We start from the raw sequence: 27,365 nt of genomic DNA, 5'->3' as shown, positions 1-27,365 counted from the left end.
GACACAATGAAAAAAGAAGGCCCGATAGCAGGTTAAGTGGCACAGTGCACTTGAACTGACTTAGGGTTGTTTTCGGTTCTCTTACACAACCAAATACTTCAGTTCCGAAACGCCGCTGACTTTATGCGTCTGTAATAACAAGTCTATTGCAAGTGGTTATTTGGCATCGTTCAGCAAAACATGAGATAATTATGGATAACCGAGCTTCACTTAGCACTGGATAATTTCTTTGGAAATGAGTAGGAACATTTCTCGAGGCATAAACATGCTCACACAACTCCACCAATACGAACCTCCAAAGTGGGCCTCGTAACTGAAAAATATTCCAAAGCACTTTGTAAAGGTAAGTTACTGTTTCAATTTTTTTATAGAGCTTTAAAGGAACTCCGGTTGAATATCCAGGTTTCTGTTCGTATTATTCGAAATACCAAGTTTGTTTCTAATGCACCTATCAATGTTTAATAAGCCCGAGGGGGGGGGGGAGGGGGAGGGGGGGAAGGCTGGTGGTCGGTTTAACCACTTGACGTCTGTCCCCAGGGTAGGGATTTTGATCGTATGTGATCCCCTGCAAGGGAATAAAGGTTTGAAGGACATCTGACTGCATTCCCTTGCCCCCTAGACCAATTATTTTGTCCTGGGTGTGCATTGATCTAAAGGTCTCTAGTCTCTCAGCTGCAAATATCTTTGTGTGCTGTCCTTTGTCTTGTTACCCTCTCCCCCTCCCCTGAAACCCTATCTTCCCCATACATCCTTGAATTGGGACAAATGGATTGAAGCCCCATACATCCCCATTCAAGGACATGTGGGGTTCCAACCCCATAAAATGTCTTCTCTTACAGTGATGATGCTTATCGACACTTCTACTAAAATAATGTTTTTTATATCTTGATGTAAAATTTCTGATCTTCAGCTGTAACTGACAATAGTTACGTGTATTTTGATCTAACTTTAGGTCTTGCTGTTTTGTACATGTAGCTTGCACAGCGCGACACTCCGATCCATCCGTGGAACATTCCAAATCTCCCAAAGGAATTTTCATTGTTTATCAAAAGGGATGACTTGACAGGAAGCACTCTATCTGGAAACAAGGTGCAAAGTTCAAAATTTGCTTTAGTTAGTAGATAATTAATGTCTAATGCATCATTCCTCCTACCTTTCGCCCCTCCCTGCCCCTTTGCCCCGAGTTAAAGCTGATAAACCTTACAGCCGCTAAAAAATTCTCATCTACCAAATCAGCTGCATTAAACAAATCAGAAGCTGATCTCCTTGACCCTCATGGATCTGCCAGACTTACTTTATGGGGAGACTTCACCTCACAAGTGACAGAAGGCAAAACATATCATTTCACTAGCTTGAGAGTGAGAAAAGACACCTACAATAACAACATTCACCTTAACACAGCAAAAACTGGCTGTGTGATTGTTGAAGCAGTTCCTTTTGATGAACCACTTTGCATTACTAACACGCTGCCCCTTACATCAACATCAACTTCCATTCAAGCTACAATCTTGGGGATAAACAACAGCAGCCAATATACCTCTCTTGTTGTAATTGTAATAAAAAGATCTCCTCACTTGAAACAAAGATAGTAGAATGTGCAAGCTGTGGCCTAAAACAAAGGCCAGCCTCTTGCAAAAAGCACTGGCACCTCCAGGGTTTGTTTCAGCATGAGAAAGGAACAATCAACCTAACATTCTTTGATGATACATTAAAGCAAATTCTTGGATCAGATGCTAACCTTGAGTCAGTTACTCAAGACCAGCTAGATGATATGTTTTTTTCAATGCCAAAAGTTTCCATCACCTATAACACCAAGACAAAGATAGTGCTTAACATTGAGAAACAACAGTAACAATGAACACTCTTTGAACAACGTTAGCTGTTGTCTGATTGAACCATAAAAATGTTGTGTAGTGATATGATAGTTTTCCTCACCGCCAAAGCTTTGAATTACCTTTTACAAGACAATGGTAACTGTCTTTCAGTCATGCAAACTATTGTGTTAAATGAACCACAAAATTGCAGTGTAGTAATATATTATTGTTTTTATCACTGTCAAAATTTCCAACTACCTTTTACAAGATGATGGACACTGTATTTCAAGCATGCAAATTGTGTTAATGAATCATAAAAAGGTATTGTAGTAAAATTATTGTTTCTCTCACTACCAAAGTTTCGAATTACGTTTTACAAGGCAATAGAGACTGTCTTTGAAACATGCAAACTGTTGTGTTAATGAACCATAAAAAGGTATTATAGTAATATTATTGTTTCTCTCACTACCAAAATTTCGAATTACGTTTTACAAGGCAATATAGACTGTCTTTGTGACATGTAAACTGTTGTGTTAATGAACCATAAAAAGGTAGTTTAGCAATATTCATTGTTTTCATCACTGCCAAAATTTCAAATTACCTTTTACAAGGCAGTGCACACTCTCTTTCAAAAACATGTTAATAAATTACAGAAATGTTGTATTGCCGTTCTCATTACAAAGCATTAAACACAAAGTTGAGTTTAGTTATTGTATAAACAGGTCTGTCAGCTTCTTTCTTTTGCTCCCTATTCAACACAAAAGTATCATTAAGCGTGCCAATGTTTTCATTCTTTATCTTCAACAACAATTTCCAAATAGCAGACACATGTACGCATTGCGTACCTATTTTTACATGTGGTGGTATTCAGTCCAATCACTGCAGAAGCACTGCAGTTGCTGCAAGGCAACTTGGCTTGAATCAGGGCTAATGAAATAATTTCCGAAGAGTCTCCGGACACGATGACCGGCCAAATTCATTTTAGCTCGGTCATACCTCGTTTCTGCTCGGACAAGATTGCAACATGTAATTTAACCGCCGACCGGTTAGCTCAGTTGGTAGAGCGCCGGACTACCGTGCGGGAGGTCTCGGGTTCGAGTCCCAGACCAGACCAACACTCAGGTCTTAAAATAACTGAGGAGAATATGCTGCCTTTGCAATAACAACTGCAAATGGTTAGATATTCTAGTCTTCTCGGATAAGGACGATAAACCGTAGGCCCCGTCTCCTGCATCTTCAGTGTTATGGTCAGCAGGGGACGTAAAAGAACCCACACACTTATCGTAAAGAGTAGGGCACAAAGTTCCCGGTGTTGTGGTCTGGTCTTTGCCCATTGTGCCGTTGTACTGTTGAAATGCTCGGAGATATTAGCTAAGTTAAAAGCTACTCTACAATCCGAGGGTTAACAAAGTATTCACTTCACTTCACTTCCATTAATTATTAAATATATGTAAAAATACAACACCCTCCACCTTGAGAAATAACATTCCCAAAGTGAATTCTTTTTTACTGCAAGTAACGACACTGTTTGACTGTCGACCGAAGTTAGATTGCCGTCTGGACTCTATTTTTTGCTGATTGAATGAATTGTTCGTTATGTATATGATGTTGCTTACCTCAGAATCGTAGGGTTCACGTTCTTTAAGAAAAGTTTAAAGTTTTAAAATTTCCTTTAATAATTAGCTCTTATTTTTTCAATTCTATTTTCGCTTGCCTTTAACGTTTCGTGCAGAATATAATTTGATTAAGCAAATATTTTCACGTCTATGAAAAAAACGTTTTGTTTTCATGAATGAGAACCGCTTTTAAACAGTAAATACTTGGAAAATAGCAATCAAATCAGAATTCAATCATTATTAAAGCTAGTTTTTTTTCTAATGTCTCAGCTACTTCTTTTATGCAAATTTCGTGTGAAATGTAATTTGACTCCACACTGTCTCGTTTTTCATGTTCATGAATAAATGGTGAAAACAAAATTCTTTCTCCGGCTCTTTATTAAATAAAAGTTGTCTTTTTGTGGATGAAAACCTGTTTCACTTGAATTGAAAAGTCAATTGCTGATTGCATTTTTATTTAATTTTCCAGGTTTCCAAGTTATTTTTGTTGAGTAAATGAATAATGTGGTTTTGCAAGTTTCTTACATGTATGTCTGGCTCATTCATTTGTCTATTGGTTCAACTTTGCAAATGCCACAGTCATTTTCAGTGCTAGGGGTCGTGGATTATAGGCTCATTGCCCTGTTTTGTTGTCTTATCATCATTTTCAATTATTTGTACAAAACCCGTGGTGCCCTTTTTGGAAAAAAAATCTTTATAATGTACCACTTCCGGATTGTTCTCATCGAAAGATGTAGATTTCACGTTGCGTTTCCCAGCGATTATAGCAGCTATAAAAACATTTTCAATGGCTTCATACTTGAAAACGAATAAGTGTATTCCCTCACACTATAAAACATTAATTCCAAACTTGTGACTGCAAAGAAAGTTTTAGTCGCCAATGGAAAAAAATTTAGTTGCAAATGCGACCGTATCGGTCGCAATTTCGAGCCCTGAATTATTTTATAAATAATGCAAAGAAGTCAAAGATTGCTTTAATCCTCATAGTTCATTTAAATTGTACTTTTATATTCCGGGCTTCGGTCCAACTAAATTAATAGTTGGTTTCTGTGCAGAAGAAAACGGACAAGTTTGGAAAAATATTTTAAATTTGAGACCGTAATACGCAAATTGTAAACAACCGTTTGATTCGATCGCTTCATTTCTTGGTCGGACATTCCACATTACAGCGAGGTGTATACACTAACAGAAAGTAGACAACAGCATAGAAAATTAACTTTGTTTCAATATTATTATTATTATCAACTTGTGACCGGTCAACATGACCGGCAAGGCGAACGTTTGACCGGTCAAGTCCCCGATCAGGCCGGACATTGTCCGTTGACCGGCCGTTATTTCAAGCCCTGTTGAATTGTTACTTGTTCCTTAGAAATCCTGAACAGGCATGTCTGAAACTTAACAATAATGTTTACTGATTACAATGTATAGACAAAACCTGTATTGTGTTCTTCCAGAAAATATCCATACCTCCCCCACAGATGGCTTTTTGGTTTTAACCACCCCGACCTGGAAATTCCAGTAAAGCTTCAGACATAATTATGTGTCACTGTGTCTACTACAACTAAGAAGCCTAAATACATAAACTTTCTGATGTGAAGGACATTTCATTACTGTATACATGAAGTGCGTGTACTTTTATTGCTGTGTGGATATTTTGTGACCACATGGAGAAACTGTTTACTAGATTTAGGGTTGTATTTGTCGTGGAAATCACTGTTAAGTACTATGGTCACGTTCAATTAAAATGGTTTAATTAGTTCAAACCACTTAATGCAAAAAAAAAAAAAAAAATCAAAAAAAAAACCGTACAGGTTTCAACACTCCTATGCTAATTTCTGGCAAACCCTTTATCAAGGGATCACAATTATGTACCAGCATTAGTAAAATTAAAATTTAACTGTTGTTTTTGTCTGTGCAGACTACAGATATTGGCTGTAAAGGGAACCTTCTTTTAGACAGAATGGTTGGAAGTCATGTTATCGTTGTTCCTCCGCTTCAGTACAAATCTGGCCTGAAACAAATGATGGAAAAGATGGCAGAAAAATTGTAAGTAGTTATTTACTAAAGAATGTCTTTAAGTCTTTGGAGGAATAGTTATAGAGCAGGCTGGTGGAAATGAAGGGGGAGGGGGTTGACTGTAGCCCCCTCTGCTTGTTCCAGATTGTGCTTGATGACAGCTGGGTTAAAAAAATCCTTTCCTGTCATCTGGGCATGTAACTGTTCATTCTTTCTTGTCTGATGGGCAAGGGCCGAGGCAAGTCAATTACCAGCTAAAAATATAAACTTGTAAAAATGTAAGTGTAAAAGATGTAAAAATGTAAACTAATAAAAATGTAAACTGCTTGAAAAGCACAACACTACTCTCTCTTAGTTCCTTCTCCACTTGTCCCTGTTCTTGGCTACAACTGCTGCAGCCCATAGCGTTAGTCTCATCTCAGCACGTTCCCTTTCTACTATTTTTCTTTTAAGTTTAATTTCCTTCTGCCGTCCACATTTCCTTTTCCCACTTGGTGCTCAGGTTAATGCCATATGTGGGTCTCAGCTTTTGCCATACACAGAACATGACCTATCCACTTCCACTGCCTACGTCGTACTTGTGTACTGATCTTTTCAATCCCCTGTCAGTCTTCTCCATATCTCATCACTGGATACACCCATGGGCTAATTAACTTACTGACTTAACAGGCTTAATATAATTAAAGTGAGTCTAAGATAAGCAAACAAATGTGTTGTTCCAGAAAATATCCATACCCCTTCTATGGATGTTTTTCTGTCTTGAATTAATCTTCTCTCTGGAAATTCCAGTGTAAAAACCCCATACTTTCCTTTCCACATTATTCATAGCACCTAATTTATGATATTTAATTTTTTTATACCAGTTCATGCTTGTAATTCGTTTTAGTTTTTAAACTCTTTTTATATAACTATTTCAATTACTAAAAATTAGCTTTTAACTCTATTTTTATAACTATTTTAAACTATTAGATATTTTATATTTTTAGAAATTGTATTTAGCAGGGCCCCTCTGGAGACCAGCCACTGTGCTGAATGGGCCACCCAGCATAAATAAAGTTTTACCTTACCTTGCCTAAAAGTTTTGTGAGACCTCCCTCAGAATTCCATTGACTATCCATTGGCTGGGTATGGGTTGGTATGGATATTTTTTGCACAATTCATGAAAATTCCAATACTTTACTCTTGGAAGGAAGGGTTGTCCCAAATCCACCTCTTTCTTCCTTACTTTTTTAACATTAAATATTTATTTTTGCAGAAAAGAGCAGGGTTCGTCTGCATATCTGATTGAGGTGGGAGGTTCTTCATACATGGGAATGTTTGGTTACCTAACAGAATTTCAAGAAATGATGAAGAATCAGGTAAAGCACTAGTCATTTATGCTTCAATTGCTGTCATAATTTTGTTTGCGAATGGGACTTTGAGTTCCTTGCTCAACGAGTTTGTCAATTGAAAGCAGAAAGGTCTCTGAAGAGTCCCTTGGCCGGGATGAAATGCTGCATTAGACTAGCCATGAACTATATAATTTCACAAGTAACGGTCAGCTTTTATTCTCAATGCTGACTTGGGATTTCGCGGTCAGTCTAAAACGCAGGCCATGCAAACATGCAGACTGCAGACTGCAGACTGCAGACCGTGCAGACTGTGCAGACCGTGCAGACACAGAGTAATTTTTTTTTTTTTTACATTGTGTTTAACAAAACTTTTTACGAACGGTATCCGAAGTTCGTTTCAAATTCGCGAAGTTCGCTACGGACTTTAGGGGGAATTTCATTACGTAGTTGTCAATCAAATTACGAACTTCGAAACGAACTTCGAAATTGTCAATTTGCAGCGAAGTTGGCAGGTTGAGAAGTTCGCAAGTCGAGAAGATGTTCGCGCCAGTTCGTTTTATTTGGTGAAATAAATCCGTTCCCAGTACTGTAAAAAGCAATTTCAAGTCCAGTAAGGCAGGAAATCAACGGACAGCAAGGCTGCCCTGAAAATGGTTTGTGAATGTTTATACAACTGAGTTTTCCCAATGTCACCCGACTCCCGACTAAAAATAGATTACAAGTTCTCCCGTGTGCAGTTTCGAAGGAAACAATTTCAACAGATGAACCGTTTACATGTAAAAATACTGTTTGCGTGTGCCGTAAAAATCTTCCTAAAAGAAAACGTTTTCCGCTTCATGCATACACATCTAACGCCATCTTGTTGTTGTTGTCTTTATTGCGTTACCAGATATTGCGTTACTCACGGTGAATACGCGAACAGTGACATTAAGCAAGCATTTACAAACAAAAGTAAAATGCAGTTTATGGAGCGTGACGCCGCAGGGGGTGCTTGCGTGCAATGTTGTTTTCCTGTATTAATGAATTGTGAATGCTTTCTAGTCATGGAACTCAAAACAGACGTCTTTCATGTCTGAATTTTTATCTATATGTAACAGATACAACCATAGTAGCATTAATGTAAGCTTTTCTGGGATTGGTTTAAAGCATAAAAGCTCTCATTAGTGGCTTGTACTTTAGCACGTAATGTCTTAGTAGTTTATAGTATGAGCTCACCTATTGGCAATGTTTACAGACACTGTCTTGCCCTAAAAGCAGCTGATCGCTATCCCAGTTTCATTATTCTAGCAGTCTTTGCACGAACACTCGTTTTTTCTAGAGCTGTATTTGTAGTTTTTCCCACCCTCCCTCCCTTTGGAGAAGGGCATTAGCTTTAAATAAATATGGGTCACACTTTGTTGTTTGGTTAAGTCTGCGTAGCGACTTCCCCCAAGCTTTTGGCATTATTTTGCCTTGCAATTCTATACCTTTGCCTGAATCTTGTCCGATCCAGCCCGTGCGGTGCTGGGGAGATAAGTAAGGCTCTGCCAATACTCTTATCCTAATCCCCAAGTTTGCGGGGAGATAAGTGAGGCTTGTATTTTTTCGTGCACAGCCCGAAGTCGCAAACTAACCTGCCACAGAGCTGTGTTCCCCCTATAACGCCATCTTGTTGTTGTTGTCTTTATTGCGTTACCGGATATTGCGTTACTCACGGTGAATACGCGAACAGTGACATTAAGGCAAGATTGCTGTCATCATTTTGTTTGTGAATAGGACTTTGAGCACCATGCTCAATAAGAGTGCCAATTGAAAGCAGAAAAGTCTCTGAAGAGTCCCCAACCTCATTCCCATGGTCTCTGTCTCCCTGCCTCCCAGAGCAAAAGGAAAAAGGCCCTGGAAATAAGGTTGAAGAGTCCCCTGGCTGGGACGAAACGCTGCATCAGACTAAAACACAAACTACATGCAATATTTTAATTTCATGACTTAACAAGAACTGCAAGCAGTTAATAATCGTGCGGGTAATGTTTGACCACCTGACCTCTTACAGTGCTTTGGCTTAAAGGCACGGCACCACACAGTAAAAAAAATCTTTAGAAAAGCAGTCACTTGAGAAACACACAAGTCGTTTTTGCGTTAGTCACGGAGTGAACGTGACATGAATTTCCTTTACCACGCCATCTTTTGCTTTTTAAAACCACATGCCTAGCCGGAAAAATACCTGCTTACGCATGCAAATGTTTATTTTGTTCCGAATGTTCAATTAAATAAACCCAAACCAGTTCATTTAAAAGAAAGCCAAATCACGCCAAAATAAAGAGTAGACTAAGGCCATCCCATTGTGTTTCTCCGTTTAGCGTCTTCCGACAAGCTTTTGGTAATTCCCCTGGCGCGATGACGTGTATCCCGTGCTTTGACATATTCTTGCTGAGCTTGCAACTTACGTTTCGATAACGTTTCGATTCTCAAAATACCGTAAACTCAAAACAAAAATTGGGATATCCAGAAAATAAGTCGTCGTTTTGCAATATTTAACACGTTCCGGGTAAATTGTACGACTTGTACTCGCTCCGAGCCAAACGCTTGAGTAACACAACAATAAATATTTCACACAAACAGAGCGCAGAGTATTCAAACAGAAAATAGGTGAATGATTATTTATATAGCTACAAGCGAGAGATCGCGTGACATGGGTCTGACGTAGTGGTAGTTTTAAATAGCTTGGACATGTCCAAGTGGTCTTTGTTTTCGCTATGTGATTATATTCAGCCCTCTCTTCTTGTAAAATATGGAATGAAACAAAATAATATACATTTTAGAGAGTAGAGTGTTCATGTTAAATGCGAGTGATCGGCTGATCTCTATTAAAAATATTAAATCTTGCGTGACAGAAGAGCCGGCTGGGCCGCGTGGGTCTGGATCGATTTACCGACAAAAAAAAAAAAAAAAAAATTCCGTGCAGATTATGAATCGGGCCCAGGCCCCGCCCGATTAAAAAGTGTTCTCAGATCAACAAAGAGGACAAAGTTATTTTATATATAAATAATAATGAAAGTTAAGTGAAAGGATGTTTGTGCTTGTTTCAGAATCTGTTGGAAAATTTTGATGACATTGTGATAACGGTTGGCAGTGGGGGAAGTGCAGCAGGAATTGCCATTGCAAACTACCTGACAGGATCAAAACTCAAGTAAGATTTGTAATAAATTATTATTATATGGATGCTATCCCAGGGGGGGTACTCCGGCTTGTTAATGACGGGGATGATCGAAGGATTTTTTTGGGTTTGAAATTTTCGATTCCGGGATTTTTTTGGGTTGGAAAATTTGGCAAGTATTTTTTTGGGTGACTTGATTTAGATAGGGGATTTCTTTGGGTATTAAAAACGAACTAAATTGCCTTGGCGCGGCCTTGGCGATTTTATGGTATGATGAATAAAAAACGAGCGTTTTAGGGGCAATTTGACAAGGGATTTTTTTGGGTGTTATTTTTGGTCCAGGGATTTTTTTGGGTACTGTTGGAAGACTTAGGGATTTTTTTGGGTCCTGAGTTTTGCCTCCATTCGATCATCCCCGTCATTTACAAGCGGAAGTACCCCCCCTGGGGATGCTATAATAGGACAGTGGATATGCGACACTAGACACTGCCATTGGACACTGGGCACTAAACACTGTAGATGTTACAGGTCACTTTTTCCAACCGTGGTTATTTTTTTCTCAACCTAGTACTTATTTTTTATACCATATTGTTAAGTAGAAAATTAAAATAAATATGTAATAAATAAATATTATGTGTTTTTAGATCAATTTCTCTCCCTTAATTTTTGTGACCGAAAATGCAAATTAAAGTGGTGTAGGGAGCTTGAAGTTTTTTTGCCCGTGCATCATTGAACTAAATTGCTCTTTTTTCAGCCTACTAAGTTAAGATTTCATGAATGGAAGTTTGTGTCTAGTGATTTATCATTAGTATTTTTACTATAATGAAGATTAAACATACATGTACATAATTGTACACTGCAGTCAGGGCTCGAAAAATCCGCTAGCCCGACTCCCGGGGCTAGCGAAAATTTTCGTTTGGCTAGTGAATAATGTACTTTGCTAGCCCAGTGGGCTAGCAAGCCACTTAAAAGCCAAGTTGTTGAATTGACTGGCAAGATCTGGATTAAAATTTATATTAAGAAAAGATGTTGTTATGAAATTAATTTCATCAAAAGTCTGTCAGAAGTATTGTTATCTATTACCACCAGTATGCCACGAAGGAGTCAAAAGCGGGTTTAAAACACGGCGAGTACGCGATTTGAAGAGAATATTCGCAACTTTTTTTCTGGCATTCTATGTGGACGGGAGAATTCTGGGAACCACTTTGGTCTTTGGGTCGCTTGGACGTGGGATGTTACGAATGCATGTCGCTTTGTTTCTTTCAATGAGCCTCTTGAACTGTGGCTTCACACAGGAAAAGAAAGGAGATGGTATTGCTCAAGATCAGCATAAGCATAGTGCCGATGGGCCAGCTGCTGCAGATGAAGTTCAGACCAAAAACAAGAAATACATGACTTGTATGTTGCAGCGAAAACGTTAACGGTTGTTTCTTTCACAGTGGAAAACAAAATGGCCGTTGGTGGTGTATGTCGAGGAAAAGGGTGTAGTTTTTTGCCAAACTAAAAAATATCCATCTTTAGCGGACAAATCCAGCCCTTTGTTTAGTGGCACTTCAAATGTTTGCATTGATCTGTTGAAGAGTTTTTTTTGTGCTGGTGTACTTAAGCATAAGACTGGCTTTTTATACGTAACAAAATTAATGTGTACTGGGCTAGAGCTCTCAAGCTCTGGGCTAGTAAAGTAGCAATACCAGCTAGCCCACGGCTAGAATGGCTTCAGAAAAATTTTCGAGCCCTGCTGCAGCTACAAAAAAGTGCCATTGTTTTCAAAATCAGGGTATTTTCCACATGCTTAAAGATGAATTCCAGTCCGTACTGCGCAATCTCGGCTGCAATGTTTATGTGAGCCCACACGAAGGAATGTTTACAAGCAAAACTAAAAATTCCGCGACAAACTTACCTTTTTCTTCATAATTAACGCCAGATATCCTTGCAGAACAAATAAAAACGAGTAGAGGAACCTTGACGCTATTTCAAACCGACGTTTCAGCTCATCGGAAATTCTTGAACGAAACGAACTGTAATGGCGGACTAAAAAACTTCATGTATGCTGTCACCGAAGTGTAACGTTTCAACGAATTCAAAACAAAAACGAAAACAAACCCCGAGTCTGCGCAGTACGGACTGGAAATCAGCTTTAATCTTTGAAACAAAGTAACTCAATGATTCCGTTTTTTCATCTCTGGCAACTGTAAGTACCGATAACTTGTTAATGCGTTCATGACTGTGAAGAAAGTTTGAAAAAATCTTTGATGTAGAACGGTTTCCCACAAACATCCCTAATAATCACTGACATGACACCTGGCACACATTGTTTTCTTGTGCGTGTAGGTGCCATGCTGTAAATGTGTGTGATAATGCGGCATATTTTTACAACAAAATAAATGAAGACCTCAGGACAGGAGGACTGGATGTCAAAGCAGAAGATATAATTGATATTATTGACGGATACAAGGGAAAAGGATATGCTATATCAACTAGGAACTAGGTGTGTGTCAACTTTTTTGTTTTCTAGATGTTAAACCAGAGCAGAAACTCATAAGGGTTGAAACGTGTAACGCACATTCACAGCGCTTAAATATTCAGTTTTGCCAAGTACCATATTTGGAAACAACAAAGAGTTTGTACGCCTGTGCTTTACACACGTCACGACACACGCAACCACATTTTTGGTTTTGCGGTGAGTTACTTGAATTCCAACCTAAATGCACTTGCATTTCTTACAGAAACTAAAGAAATTCATTAACTGTATGCAAGTGATGTTCTCCATACTACTTAACGAATTTAACCAAATTTAACTTTATTCAACTGAGTTTGTTCAAAAGCAAGATTACGCCATCGAGGGTGAGCTAGCGTGCACTGTGAATTCAATCCAAATGTTACAATCTTGATTCAGGTTAATAAATCTTGATTTTCCAAATATGGTGCTTAAAGGTGACGAATGTGCAAACGCCTTGTACAACGCTAATCAAAGGGAGTCACACGTTTCAATCCTTATGGGTTTCTGACCAGAGGTAATTAGGCTTATTTTTCATACTTATTAACAATCATTAACTTCATGACTTTTAATTAATCCATTGTTTCTTTGTAGAAAATGAGCTCTTTGTAGCAAACTGTTTCATAGTACAAAATCCACCTTGCTGGATGGTAAGCTTTGATATGAACTGGGACATCTATAACAAAGAAAAGTTCAGCTGGATAGGTTGTTTTGAGAGTGTCAGATTCTTTTGTCATCCAGCAGGGTGGATGTTTTCCTGAGTGACATTTGTTGTTAAAGGAGCTAGTTTTTTTTCAAGTTTGTTGTTTGTTATCCATCTCAATTTTTGTCAGTTGAAACCATCCTTTGTTATTTTCACATTTTGATAACTTCTTTGCTCAGTTGGTTAGAGCGGCCAACCGGTATCTGGAAGGCCATGGGTTCGATTCCCGTCGGGGACTCAGAATTTTTCTTTGTCCAATGCTTGTGTCATTGTTGAAAAATTCATCTTCATTATTTATCACCAAGCTTAAAATTTACCATCTTTATTATTTACAACTTCTTTGGTGTTTTCCTATCATGTAGAAAACTATTATTTAGAGGTTTCCTTCAAGTAATCAGGAAAAATGACTTAAAATATCGTGACATTGCTCCTTTAACATGTTATGGTCTTATGGAACTCTAGTTATTATCCAAATTGCCCTGGCCACTTTTAAAATAGTCATAAATATGTGACTGCAATCTTTTGCTGCAGAGCACATTATAGAGATCTCCAGTACTACGGGAATATTGGTGGACCCTGTGTACAACATTAAGGCAATAAGAGGAATGCTTTATGAGATGAAATACAATCCTGGCAGATTTAAAGGACATAGAATACTCTACATTCACACTGGTAAGTGTAGTAATGTTGGCCATTTTTCAAAGAGACTCAACTTTTGGTATCAGTTGTTCGAAGGGCGGATAAATTGCTATCCTCCAGGCTCCAGTTGTTCAAAGGATGGATAACACTTAGTCTATTTACCGGATAAATCACCATCCAGTGGATAGCGTAGTATATTTTGTCTACTCTTATCCACTGGATAGTAATTTATCCAGTAGATAGTGTTATCCACCCTTTGAACAACCAGCCCCAGATAAATTGCTATCCAGTGGATAAATGCTAACAAAACATACTACGCTATCCACTGGATAGCGATTTATGCAGCGGATAGCATATTTTATCTGCCCTTTGAACAACTGGGCCCTGGTGTATAAATGATGGATGAGCTGGAACTTATTAATAAATAGGTCTTTAATTCAGCTGAGCACATTATAGTACAAGTATTGCACAATACCCAATACTTGTGTAATTATAGCCTGAATTTCAGACATCCCTCTGTGCTCGCCTGCTTGCCAGAAGGGACGTCTGAACACATTTGAGCCTAATGCCGTCCGGTGACGTCACTACACTTTGGTTTTAATTCATGCGGAAAAGTTTCTGTCGAGGCCATGAAATTGTGAAAGAAAAATCGCTTCCATGAAGGATTACAGGGTATAAAATTGTTTTAATAGTAAACTATTGAAAACTTGAGACAAATGAATGAGATTTTAATCGACTGCAGGCTATATTCTTTTACGGAACCGATTTAATCTGAACTGATTTGCTTTAAGCTTATCTAGCGATCAAAATATATTATGTTACGCAGCGGACAAATACAACACACTCGTGAGTACTTAAATGAATCAATTTAGACGGTTACAGAGGCATCAAGAAACGGAATTCAATACAAAAATATCCTACTTGACTGTGGGCACTGAGTTCAGAAATCACTGGCTCATCGAGGCTGCAGGACATAAGCGTCTAGCGGCTTTGTTGACAAAACAAGAATACATATATAAATTTGGCAAAACACTGCATGTCGAAGCGACGAATGCCACCAACTTAAAACCTACCGATTTCCATTACTATTCTTCATCCGTAGGTAAACTAATTAATAAAGTAATAAACTCAAGGTAAATGACTAATAAATTCATTTCTGGGAAGGTGAACTCTTTCGAACTCTTTCCAAACGTTTTCAAATTACAATCCTTGCGCGGTAAAATTCAGTCATAATTTCACATAATTATGCAAATAATTTTTAAATCAACCAATCAAAATCACTACCCAGTTTTCGGGTAGTGACGTCACCGGACGGCATTAGGCTCAGCCTCAAATGTGTTCAGACGTCCCTTCTGGCAAGCAGGCGAGCACAGAGGGATGTCTGAAATTCAGGCTAGTGTAATTATTGGTTAATAATAAAGCTATTGCTATTAAGTTGCCATGTAAACCAAATTCAGCCAACTCTCTCTAAAACAGATGCCATCGGGACTGGCTCCAACTGTATGTCTTAGAGAGGTGTCCATCTTATAGGGAGTTTAGTTAGAGTAAAATGACTGACAAACGGCAGGGATGGTACCAGGTGTCCGTCATAAAGAGGTGTCTGTCTTATAGTGTCCGTTAAGAGAGAGTTGACTGTAGTAAGGCACATTTCTCACACTTGGCATTTAAGGATGCAACATATGCTTATTTCTTTTACATGGACACATAATTACTACAGCTGAAAAGGTACGGTAAAATTTGAAATAAGAGGAAGATACCCACATATGTTTAAACCAGACATATACTTTCTTATCAAGGGACTCATGGTGGCCTAGTTTGTTAGCACACTTAACCCTGGATCAAGTGTTCCAGGTTTGAGCACTGGCCATTGTCTTGTGTTGTGTTCTCAGAAAAACACTAAACTCTAACAGGTGCACCACGCAATGCAACCTTTCTGCTGTATCTAAATATTAAGTACATTTCTTATCGTAGGAGGAGTGTTTGGTTTGTATGATGGAAGAATGGATCCATTAATCACAAGCTCTGCATTGGATACAAGTAACGTTCTTTGCTGGGGAGATGTCAATGATCCTGTGCCATGCTGACATTAATTTTATTTATATATAAAATATTATTATAGAATTTTATAATTGACAATGGTAACAAAAACAGCTGGGGTCAACAAAAACAGCTGGGGAGCTCAAACATTGCAATTCTTTGGGTGTTTTTAATAAAAAAATTATTCCATGAGCGCGCGTTGGATATGAGATGGTAGATAGCCAACGAGGCACGTAGCGCAGAGTTTTCTATAACGATCTCATATCCAACAAGCGCAAGTGGAATAATTGTTTTATTAAAAATGGCTACCCTTTTTGTGGTTAATGGTATATGATCTTATATACCATTCTCTGTCAACCAATCAAAACTCAGGAATTGCAATATACCATTGCTAGTTTTTAATAATTACAGCTATAAAATTATTACCTTAATTATATTTTTTCCCACTGACTGCATTGCTAAGCAAGAAGATCACATAATAGCAATACAGGATGTTATCAGCTGGGTGATACTGACTTTATGTCATAGCTAAGAAGTAACATGCAATGTAAAATTGTATGGAGAATCACTATTATGATCTTGCAACTTTTATGCTTTGCTGTGATCTTTGTGAAATGTACACAACTGTCAGGTGTGACCAGTTAAAACCTGCATCAGTCACAAGAGATCATGGCTGATACATTTGCAATAATCTCTATAAATCCTGACTCTTGAATGTTGGCTGACTGAACAGCAAACACTTAGAACAGTACAAAAATACCATTATCGTGTGTACACATTACAAGAAGGGATATCACAACTAAAGGTGTCCCTCCACCACTTCCTCTCTGCTAAATCTCCTCTATTTTGATGAATCCAGATGTAAACCACCTAACATTTCCAAAATGATCAAAGTGTCCGAACTGTGGCATAACTGGACATGAAATAAACATCACATTTTCACTTAAATGGTGTCCATTATTTTATCTTTCTTATTCATCCCCGGATTTTATTTAAGATGGTGTAGCAGTGATAAGCCAAAATTTTTATAAGGCCTGACTTTGTCCCCACAGGAGGGCCCGAGAAGAGTGGTGTTTTTCTGCAGTTATGAGTACAAAGGTATCTAAAGATTTCCAAATTTGCTAAAAAAAACCTCTCTGTATACAGTTATTCATATTAATTTTCTCTGAAAAGTGACCATCCATAGGACTCCTGGACTCCCACCTGGCTAAAAGCTTGGGGTGGGGTGAATGGATGTTGTACTATTGAGCTATACGCATAAAGTGCTGTAGGCAATATGATCAAAATATTGATTTTTAACTGTTAGATTAATTTTAGTTACTCTGATTTTACATGTGGACATAAAAGTCAGGGTTTTTAAAACAAGCCGGCACCCGCCAGAGTTCGACTGGCTGCTTGATTCTATGTCACCGGTTACTTTGGCCATAGCAATGAGCTTGTGAAAAACAAGCTCGTCTTGTCACAGCCGCCTACTCTTTCAGTTGCTGACGCCTATTTCAAAACATTTTGGAATCTCTGAAAAGTAAGTATTTTTTTTCCAGAGGAGGGGGGAATGAGGTTATCAAGTTCATTGCTAGTTGTTTTAATCATGACATTATAAATTATAAGGCAAACTCGTAATCTCATTGGCTACACAAGGGTGGTCTTATTGTTGATAGACTGCCCTTAGAGTTTTTGCAAATAAATTCGGTGGAATTACAAACCAAAACTATATATGAAATACTCTCTTTGGACGTTTTGTTGCTATGCAAAAACAACTAGACAGTTTATAATATAATAATAATAATCAACTTTATTTATAGAGGGTGAACACATAACAGTAAAAAACTGAAAAACCAGTGGCCCTCTAATATAAAATACAATTAAGAACTAGAAATAATGGTAAAAATTTAAGAATCTAAAATTACAAAATTTAGTTAAAAAAACGCTATAATATTAAAACTAGGTAAAAATTACTCTATGATCTAAAATGATCTAAATGTTTGTATGTATCTTTAAAAAAATCAAACGTAGCCTTCTTAAAACTTACTAAGCTAGGCTTGTTCCTAATGATGCTAGGTGTCGTATTCCGGAGGCGTGTAGTCGATACTGTGAAAGACCTTCCACCCTCTGACTCCCGTTTGAATCGGGGGCAGAAAAGGTTTAGTAGTCCATGTCTGCTCGATCTTTCATTGATGTAGGCGTTACTTTATATCAGTTTGCTCTTGTTTCCTTTCGACTTTTGATAGTTGACACGGGGCTTTGCCCCCCCCCCCCCCCTGGAGGAATCCCATATGAAACAGACGGAGATACTCGTCTTAAACCCCAAAAGGTGAACAGTCTTGGCGTGGCTCAAGCCGGGGCTCAAGCTTTTTTGGCTCCTAAACGATACCAAAATGCTAAAAATAATTCGCGTTTCTTCTCGTGCAAAACGAGATCACTATTGACGGTTAAAAATATTGGCGTTTTGCCCGGAACACCCTGAGCGAGACGACGAGCATCGCCGTTTCTTTTATATGGGATCTCCCTCTCCCCCCCCCCCCCCCCCCCCCCCAAACCAGCCGAGAGAAAGGCGACCTTACCTGTCAACAAGACAGTGCGCGGACCGAAGGATGCACTGGCCTTTCTCTTCAATCCCTGACCTTCATACATCTTGTCTCCCTGGTGTAAATAAACGTGTTGTTAGTGTCTGTCTGTAACTCCGCAAACATTTACAGATTTTGTATTTTAGTGAAAAGAAGTTTCGGAGTTAATTTGGCGTGACGCCTAGAATTGTTTCGTTTCATTCCGGATGAGTGCGTTTGATCTCGTGATCGAAAGTGATTGTAAATTTGCAGTAAACACCTTCAGTTCGCCCGGGGAGTGGCTTTTCAGCGTTCCAGCAAACTACATGTAAAACATATCGCTGAAGTTCCATAAACCTTCACAGAAGAAAAAGATTACAAGATACGTTTATGTTACTGACAACACAGGTGAGGAAAAGAACTTGGAATTAATTACAGACTTCGCGTGACTTTATATACCTTGTCTAGACAACATGTTCGATAAGTTGTTCTTTGCGTGAACATTTTGTATCTCGAACCAACGAAAGTTGTTCGTTTTATGCAGCAATACATCCGCCTTTGAGGACCACAGTTCAGCGTTTTCAATCGAAAGGAACTTTCACAATCAGCAAAAAGGTAAGGAAGATGCGTGTAATAGTAAGTTATGAAACGTAAGCACATTGTTGCTTGGCATCGCGCGCTAAGCAAAATCTGTCCTTGAAATTATTTTGCTGTGGATAGATTTGATCTCATTATTGATGTATCGTATCTTAGTTGTGCCTTATCATGAGCATAGACGGCAAGAAAATGTCATTAACTAGTCTGAAAGCGGACGAGTATTTTAACATATTGAAAGTGAAACAAAGTTCTGAAGCATTTCCAAAGCGGAAATGCTTTCTGAAGTAAGAAACGCTTTTGCGTAGGAGCTGTAGATTTGTCTAACAAGTTTCATTATGTCTTGCGTTTCAAAACCTAAATCTAATTCTAAAAGATGCATAGTATCAACCGCGTCAAATATCGTGCACAGGAATATAATTTTCAAACCAGTGTTTTATATCAACTGAATTTGCATTTCACTAATTATATAATATATATGCAGCACAACACTATAAAGTTAAATACGCGATTAAAGTGATCATGACCAATTGTTAAGTTGTGGTTTATCACCAATATTGTTATTTGCGTAGCTTTCAATAAGCAGATTCCTTTAATGTTTCATTAAAACGAAACAAAATAAATGAAGGAAAACTCAAGTCGTTTGATGAGGAAACTTAGTTAATGAGCTTCACTGAAGTATGTTATTGATACATTTTGTAAAGACCTTGGAGTGAGCGATGCTACAGATCGTGTTTATGTCAAACCCCGTCCCTCCCCCCGCCCCTCCTCCCCCGTCTCTTGCCACTTAAAAATGTTTTGTTCCTTTGGTTGTTGTTCACCTACAGGTCTACATGTATTTTTCGGAGGATGACAGGCAACGTCCAGGAATAATTACAAAAGGTGAAATATTAAAAAATAATTCCTCGCGAAGCGAGGCTGAAGGCCGAGCGTAGTGGGGTGTATAATTTTGTCCCTCAAAGGGCTCAGGCGGGATGAAATCTCGTGTGGAGTTTACGGTCATATTTGTGAGCTTGGTGTCTGGCGGAAATGACGTCACACGGCCGCCCGCTGGTGGCCTAATGGTGTGAGCGTCGAACTTCAAATCAGATCTTCAGGACTGAGGGCGGGGGTTCGAATCCGGCTAAGGTTTTTTTTTTTCTTTTTTTTTTTTTTTGTGGGTTCGAATCCTGAGCCTTTCATTTTTAACGTTTTTCTTTTCGGATTAAAATAACACTGATTTCCACATAATACTCCCTTAACGCCTATTCAGGCTATAAACCTTTCATCGCCATCAGGGGCGCGCGGGCAGAGGGTTCGAATCCTCCTGCCGTTCGTTCTTCTTTTTTTTTAATGCCCTGAAATAAATGTCCAAAATGCGAATATCCAATAATTTGTCGATGATTTTGAAAATAGCCTGCGCTTCCCAACGCTTTATACCTCTTTACGAACCAGAAAGAGCCGCCATTTTCAAAGCGGAGTAGACCCTGGGAACGAGGGTGTCGCGGCCATGTCCGTTACTAGGCAACAATAACAAATCACCGGTTAAAACCGGTTATCACTCCTTATTTATAACACCCCCCCCCCTCCCTCCCCAACCCAGAGCTTCGCGAGGCCCTGCGAGTCACGTATTACTAGTATATATTTGCCTTCCCTCCCCAATTCTCCACCTGACTGTGTGCAATGTTTGACCATATGACTCACACTTTCAGTGTTGTTCATTTCAAAAATTATTTGCTACTTTGCTCCTGGGACATAGTTCTGTTTCTCATTGGTTTTGAGGGGAAATCTTACATGAAGTAAGTACTGTAAAAGTATAAGCCCCCTTACTATTGGTGCATTGTTTTGTGGCGGATTCTCCAGGGGGGGGGGGGCACCCTGTATATTTTTGGGTGGGGGTGTGCCGCTGGGAATTTGAAGGCCTTACCCTATACTAGACCATTTTCAGCTGACTTTTGCAACCCTATACTAGACTAGACACCGAAAATCCCTACCCTATCCCAGACTTGCATTTTTTAGAACGGTATCACTATCAGTGTTTTAATGGAAAACCATCTCTCAACAACGATGCCGCGATGTTTTTATTAACGTTTAGGAAATCCTCTTTCTCTTCTGAGTTTCTATTCCTATTCTGGACTTATTTCGTCAAACCACCGATCAGTTTCCCGGCAAATGCTACCCTTTTCCAGACCAAAACTCTCTGATTTCTATACCCTATCCCAGACTAAACTGCTTGAAAACCATACCCTTCACAGCGGCACATACCTATATAGCTCGTGTATGGGAGTGCCCCCCCCCCCCCCCCCGGGCGGATTCTAGTGATGGTGGTGGAGGTGGAATTGAAGCAGGGCTGGCTTTGGTGATACTACAGTGGCTTGAATTGGAAGATTGTAATGCAGGTGGCATTGGTGGTATTGACAGTGCTAGTGGTAGATTGTTGTTGCTGTGTTGGTGCAGGTGGCAGTGAAGCCGGCGATACTTGTAGTGTTAGTGGTAGATTGTGGTGAAGCAGGCGACAATGGAACTGGTGGTGTTGATGGTGCCAGTGGTAGATTGTTGATATGATGGTGCAGGTGACAGTGGAGTTGGTGGTTTTGTTGTATATAGTGGTAGATTGTGGTGTTTATAGTGGTGGTTTAGGTGGCAAGGAAGCTGGTAGCATATTGGTGGTGCTTGTGGGTGACAGTGAAACTTGTTATTAGTATTAAATTACAGATTGTGGTAGTAGTGATGCATGTGGCTATGAGGCTGAAGGTATTGAGGTTAATAGTAGGGTGTGGTTGTGGAGATGAAGGTGGCAGTTAAAACAATGAAAATTAACTTTTAACTTCTGTTAACCGTTATGGAAATAAATTAACCGTTAGCCGTAAAAAAGCCAAAATTTTAACCGTTAACCCTAAAAGCCACCACCCCATTGAGACCCTCTGGTGATCCTAGTGGTATGTTGTGGTGATGGAGATGGTGATGGCAGTAGAACTAGCGGTACTTGTACTGCTAGAGGTGATTGTGGTGGTGGTGCAAAAAGCTGTGGATCGAGCTGCTGGAGGTGTCAGTTGAAGATTGTGGTGTGCAAACTGCAAACGGCTGTGGAGCTGGTAGCATTGGTGGTGCAAGTTGTAGATTGTGGTGGTAATGGTGCAAGGAACAGTGAAGCTGGAGGTATTGGAGGTGCAAGTGGTAGACTGAGATGATGAGGCAGGTTGTAGTTAAGCTGGTGGCATTGGCTGTGCTAGAGGTAAATCGTGGTTGTTTTGATATTTCATGTGGCAGTGAAGATGGTGATATTGGTGATAATAGACTGTGGTTGGTAATGACGCCAACCGTCTTTGGGAAGAAGGGGGACACTGGGGATAAGGTTGTAATGACGCTTTTTATGGTACTCAAGACATTGATGGTGCTTTTGGTATTGATCTGATTGATGAAGTGGTGGCCCTTGTAGTCGTGGTGGTGGAAGTGGCGATACTGGCTTTACTGGTAGTGGTACTGGTGATGGTGCAGGTGATGGTGATAATTATAGGGCAATGTTGGTAATTAATTTTGCAGTGTTGCTACTAGTATTGGTGGTGCTGGCAAAGGTAGTGTTGATTGTGGAGGTTGCGCGGATTATAGTACTGGTGGAACTAGTGGTAGTTTGTGGTAACGGTGGTGCAGGTGCTGGCAGTGCTGGTAGTAGTCGTAGTAGTGGTGGTCGTGGGGATGGCGATGCTGGTGGTGTTAGTGGTGGTCTGTTGGTGGTGCTAGTGCTCAGTGATGGCAAGAAACATGGCGATGCCGTGTTTGAATTAGCTTGTATTACTAGTGCTTCTGGTAGTGGTTGTGTTGATTGCAGTGGTTGTGTGCTGGTGCTGTGGCTGCTGGTTGTCCTGCAGATGGATGTTGGAGTGAAGGTGCAAAAGATGGTGATGCTGGCGGTGCAAAAGATGGTAATGCTGGCGGCGGTGGTGAATGCAGATTGTGGTTAGTTGATAGTGATAATGCTGGTGGTGCCAGGCCGTAGTGACAGTAGTGGTGGTAATCGTTGGCAGTGAGTTGGTCCTGGTGGTACAGTTAATGCAGGTGCTGATCAGTTTAATTCTTCCCTTTGGTTCCCTAGTAGCTTATTGTTGTACATTGTACATTGGAGTCTTGTCTCACACTTTGGTTTTTCTTCATTTCAGGTTAAAACACCTCTGGATTTTACACAGTTTTATGGCTGTCCATGATGGTTAAAAACGTCTAATGAAAAATTTCACATAGGGTAAGATGTATCTGTCTCATACGTAATTATGCCCAGACAGCTTTGGTTTAATGAAAAATTAACTGATATTTGACTAAAATGTTAGTGGTAATTTTCACATTACTTCATATTTGACAGAATTATGAGGGTTTTGGTGAACTTTCATCGCTCAGCTAGCTAGGACATTGTAATGCCTCTCATAAAGAGTTTGCATCTTATTAGTGCCTGTAAAAAGCTGAATAATTTCAGCTTGTTTGAGAAATGAAAAAAGAAATTTGGCATGCGCATTTTCGGTGGCCTTAAAATTCCCTTGGAACTTAAAGTTGTAACTGTGTACATGATTTGACGTGTCACTTGAAGGAAAGCATCGAATAATTGTTTTAAGCAATGCAATGCAGTGGAGAATTCCGTAGGCGGCCATTCCAGGATAGCAGAAGAACTATCCGTAACTGGAGCTGGCTGCTTACAGGGATAATTTCGTTAGAGGCCGAAGCACTGTTTAGGCAAAAACAGCACTATCTATCTCAGTTCACGAGAGCAGTTCACCATTATTTTACTATAGCTAGATTGTGACTGTTGTGTCTTTGTTAATTATGGTATCACATCTATATGTCGGCTTAACCGGTGGTAAAGGAAGCAACAGGAGACAAGTACCTTGTGTGCAACGTCTCGACATGTTTTATTTTAATTTTTCGATCGGTCTGTTTAGTTTACATGTAATTGTGTCAGCAGTTACTTTTTGGTTTAATATAACAACTCAATAAAACATTGTTTGCAGGTATCTTTGGTGACCATCCCATGCATGGCGACTGCCATATCACCATTTTCGTCCACCAAAGACACGACCAACTACGCCCGGCTGTGCCGCCTCTTGGTGGATGTGGGATCCCAGGCCCTGAGAGATACATTTGATAAAATACATCCACCAGCGACTCTACATGCAGTTTTATCCAGTCATTCTGTGCATTATGCTACGCTGCAATCACTTTATAGAGGGAGGACGAAAGTCCTGAATCCTACACAATGGGGAAAGCTGTACCCTCCTGTCCCTTCAACTGTATCATCAGCCAGCTTCGATATTACACTTCTAACAGTGCTGCTTAGAAATATATGTAGTTTGAGCCCTCCTGTCTTTGGTTGGGACAGTCTTCCTGCACCTACACACACAAGCATCGCAGATGACATCGCCCGAGTGAAGTATTACAGAAACACTGTATACGGCCATGCCAGTCAAGCCTCTGTTGATGATACAAGTTTTAACACTTACTGGCCGGAAATCCGAGAGGCCCTAGTAAGATTGGGAGGACCAAGTTATAGAGCATACATCGACAAACTTGAACACGATTGCATGGATCCAGATATCAAGAAACATTATCGTGAACTCATGAAACAATGGAAGGAAGATGATGACAGCATTAAGGTCAAACTTGAAGAGATGGAAGGTAAGATGAACACTATTTCGATTCTTTTTCACAGAAGACATTCAAAATAAAAACAAAATGCATGTTTTGGCACGGTACAAATAATCCAGCAACAAATGATTTGAAGTAGCCCTATAATAGATGAGTGGATATCCTGTTGGTGTTAAGGGGCCTAATATTGTGTGGAAAAAGAGGCAAGAGCCTGGAACAGGTTAAGAATCGAAATTTGGATGTAGAAGCCCTTAGCCACAAACATATCCCCAATATTTTGAAAGTAACTGCCTTGCTTGGTGAAAGATTCAATTTGGTTCTGTACATCTGTGACTCTTTTGACCCATCTTTTACAAAATACTAAACATTAAATTAGTTGATTAATTTAAATTAATTAAAAAATTAATTAATTAACATTTGCTTGTCTAAATGAGCTTTAAGATATGTAAATTGCAATCTTCAGAAAGCTTCAGAAACTCATTGGAGCAGACGAGAGGTGAAGTGGAGCGGATAGGAAGTGAGGTGCAAGAGGTGAAGGAAAGGCTTGGTACTTTGACGGCCTCATTAGAGAAAAACAAAGACGAAGGTCAGTCACAGAAGAGACTAAACAAGTATAAACACTTAAGTTTTCTGTTCGACCAGATGTCTTTGCCGCTCTGTACTCGAGCATTTTCATCTTCTAATGCAAACCGCGAGAGTCTAAGTCTGGATAATGTTCACGAATAACTTTTAGCACAACTTGGATTCGGTTCTGACAAAATCACTTCTCTGTGACGTAAATATTAATAAAATATTAATTCATTAAATATTAATAATATTAAATGAAATGGCAACCCTGTAGTCAAAAGCACCCTATTTATGACCATTCATGACTTTTAAGGTAAAAAAACCTTAGAGGTTTCCGAATACTATTCTTCATAGTTTATTCTAAAAGGATATAAACTCCTCGTCCTTGTTTTCTTTAGTCCACAATTGACCCGGTTGCTCCTCGTGGTCTAATATTATATTGGTAAACCGACCATAGAAATAATGTAACAAAAAAAACTTAAAACTTTACAGTGAAATCACTCGCTTCGCTCATGGTTCCTACTAAAGTTTTGAACGTACGCATGTAATTTCTATGGTTTATAAGATTGTGACTGCCGTTTTAAAAATTCCATTCTTTGATGGTAATTTGGTACTGGATTATGTATGGAGGTTGATAGCGCTGTATATTCAGGGACAATAAAAGTTGTTTGTTGATAGGGAAAATACATGATGTGAGTAAAAAATTTCATAGCTGAACGTCTTCTTTGATCGTCTGTATATGTATATTTAAGACTACCATGAAACAATACACCAAATGGAATAATAAAAACTGTATATATACAAACGAGATAATTTGCATTGATTGCTTCTTTTAACGGAAGGCAAAACTTAGAAGCCAAAACTTTCTTTGACTCTTAAACTGAAGGGTGATGAACGTTTTTAATCATCAGGACAAGTCAGAGATGAACTCAACAAGATAAAAAGTGAAATAGGAAACATCAATGGCAAGCTGGACGCTTTGACGACATCACGACAAGAAACAAAGGATGACGGTAAGTTCCCAAATTAACAAACAAAGCTCAACTAAAACAATTAGGGTAACTGAAAACTTGTTTATTGTACTTTTTTAAATTTTAAAACAATTGTGATTGTTACTCAAGAAATGTGCCAACTGTTATTTAAACACTAGTTATGTCCAAGTATAAGTCAAACTAGAAACGTTAAATGATTAAATTTGAGATTTCTCCAGGCTATGTGGTACTGATACGTTAAGGCCTGGCCAAACGGAGACGCACCGTTTGGCCACTAAATGCAACTCAACTCAAGTTCTGCTGTTTACTTCACGTACCGAATTGCAGCGCGTGCACTAACATTGACAACTAGCGTGCACTTGCGAATTATTTACTTGCGAGTCCGTGCGCCCAGCCAACGCAAGTCTGTACGCAAGTTCAACTTGCGATTACTTGCGTCCACTTGCCGTACCCTTTGGCCAGGGCTTTAATTCCATTTAATTCCATTCTATTCTATTCTATTCTATTCTATATTATTCTATTCTATTCTATTCTATTCTATTCTATTCTATTCTATTCTATTCTATTCTATTCTATTCTATATTATTCTATTCTATTCTATTCTATTCTATTCTATATTATTCTATTCTATTCTATTCTATTCTATTCTATTCTATTCTATTCTATTCTATTCTATTCCATTCTATTCTATTCTATTCTATTCTATATTATTCTATTCTATTCTATTCTATTCTATATTATTCTATTCTATTCTATTCTATTCTATTCCATTCTATTCTATTCTATTCTATTCTATTCCATTCTATTCCATTCAATTCCATTCAATTCCATTCTATTCTATTCTATTCTATTCTATCTATTCCATTCTATTCTATTCTATTCTATTCTATTCTATTCTATATTAATCTATTCTATTCCATTCTATTCCATTCAATTCCACTCAATTCTATTCTATTCTATTCTATTCTATCTATTCCATTCTATTCCATTCAATTCCATTCTATTCTATTCTATTCTATTCTATTCAATTCCATTCAATTCCATTCAATTCTATTCTATACTATTCTATTCTATTCTATTCTATTCTATATTATTCTATTCTATTCTATTCTATTCTATTCTATTCTATATTATTCTATTCTATTCTATTCTATTCTATTCTATTCCATTCTATTCTATTCTATTCTATTCTATATTATTCTATTCTATTCTATTCTATTCTATTCTATTCTATTCTATATTATTCTATTCTATTCTATTCTATTCTATTCCATTC

At 38.7% G+C, this 27,365-nt stretch overlaps 2 protein-coding genes across 6 annotated transcripts in view; both read left to right on the top strand.

Annotated features, from left to right (window-relative positions):
• LOC144662524 (uncharacterized) overlaps positions 1–27,365 on the top strand; it is a 167,832-nt gene that overhangs the window by 21,716 nt on the left and 118,751 nt on the right. The window contains exons 5-7 of the mRNA XM_078523346.1: positions 23,897–24,560; positions 24,994–25,116; positions 26,009–26,110. Of these exons, the coding sequence (XP_078379472.1) occupies positions 23,921–24,560; positions 24,994–25,116; positions 26,009–26,110 (865 nt within the window). The 5' untranslated portion in view covers positions 23,897–23,920. The remainder of the gene's footprint in view (positions 1–23,896; positions 24,561–24,993; positions 25,117–26,008; positions 26,111–27,365) is intronic.
• LOC144662643 (uncharacterized) lies at positions 143–16,580 on the top strand. Of its 5 annotated transcripts, XM_078523511.1 has the most exons (9): positions 143–343; positions 953–1,089; positions 4,885–5,053; positions 5,349–5,476; positions 6,702–6,804; positions 9,843–9,943; positions 12,242–12,402; positions 13,642–13,782; positions 15,721–16,580. In XM_078523511.1, exons 4-7 carry the CDS (start codon positions 5,391–5,393, stop codon positions 12,396–12,398), a joined length of 447 nt encoding a protein of 148 aa, XP_078379637.1. In that variant the 5' UTR covers positions 143–343; positions 953–1,089; positions 4,885–5,053; positions 5,349–5,390; the 3' UTR covers positions 12,399–12,402; positions 13,642–13,782; positions 15,721–16,580. The 5 variants fall into 5 exon arrangements, with proteins under 5 accessions (XP_078379637.1, XP_078379638.1, XP_078379636.1 ...); XM_078523512.1 differs by lacking the exon at positions 4,885–5,053 and having other exon boundaries at positions 976–1,089; XM_078523510.1 differs by lacking the exon at positions 4,885–5,053.

Source organism: Oculina patagonica, chromosome 8 (assembly GCF_052425735.1).
Source record: "Oculina patagonica isolate OP01 chromosome 8, crgOcupat, whole genome shotgun sequence".
Lineage (NCBI taxonomy): Eukaryota > Metazoa > Cnidaria > Anthozoa > Scleractinia > Oculinidae > Oculina > Oculina patagonica.
Note: the sequence above shows the minus strand (reverse complement) of the source record. Positions and strands in the feature narration are given on the sequence as shown.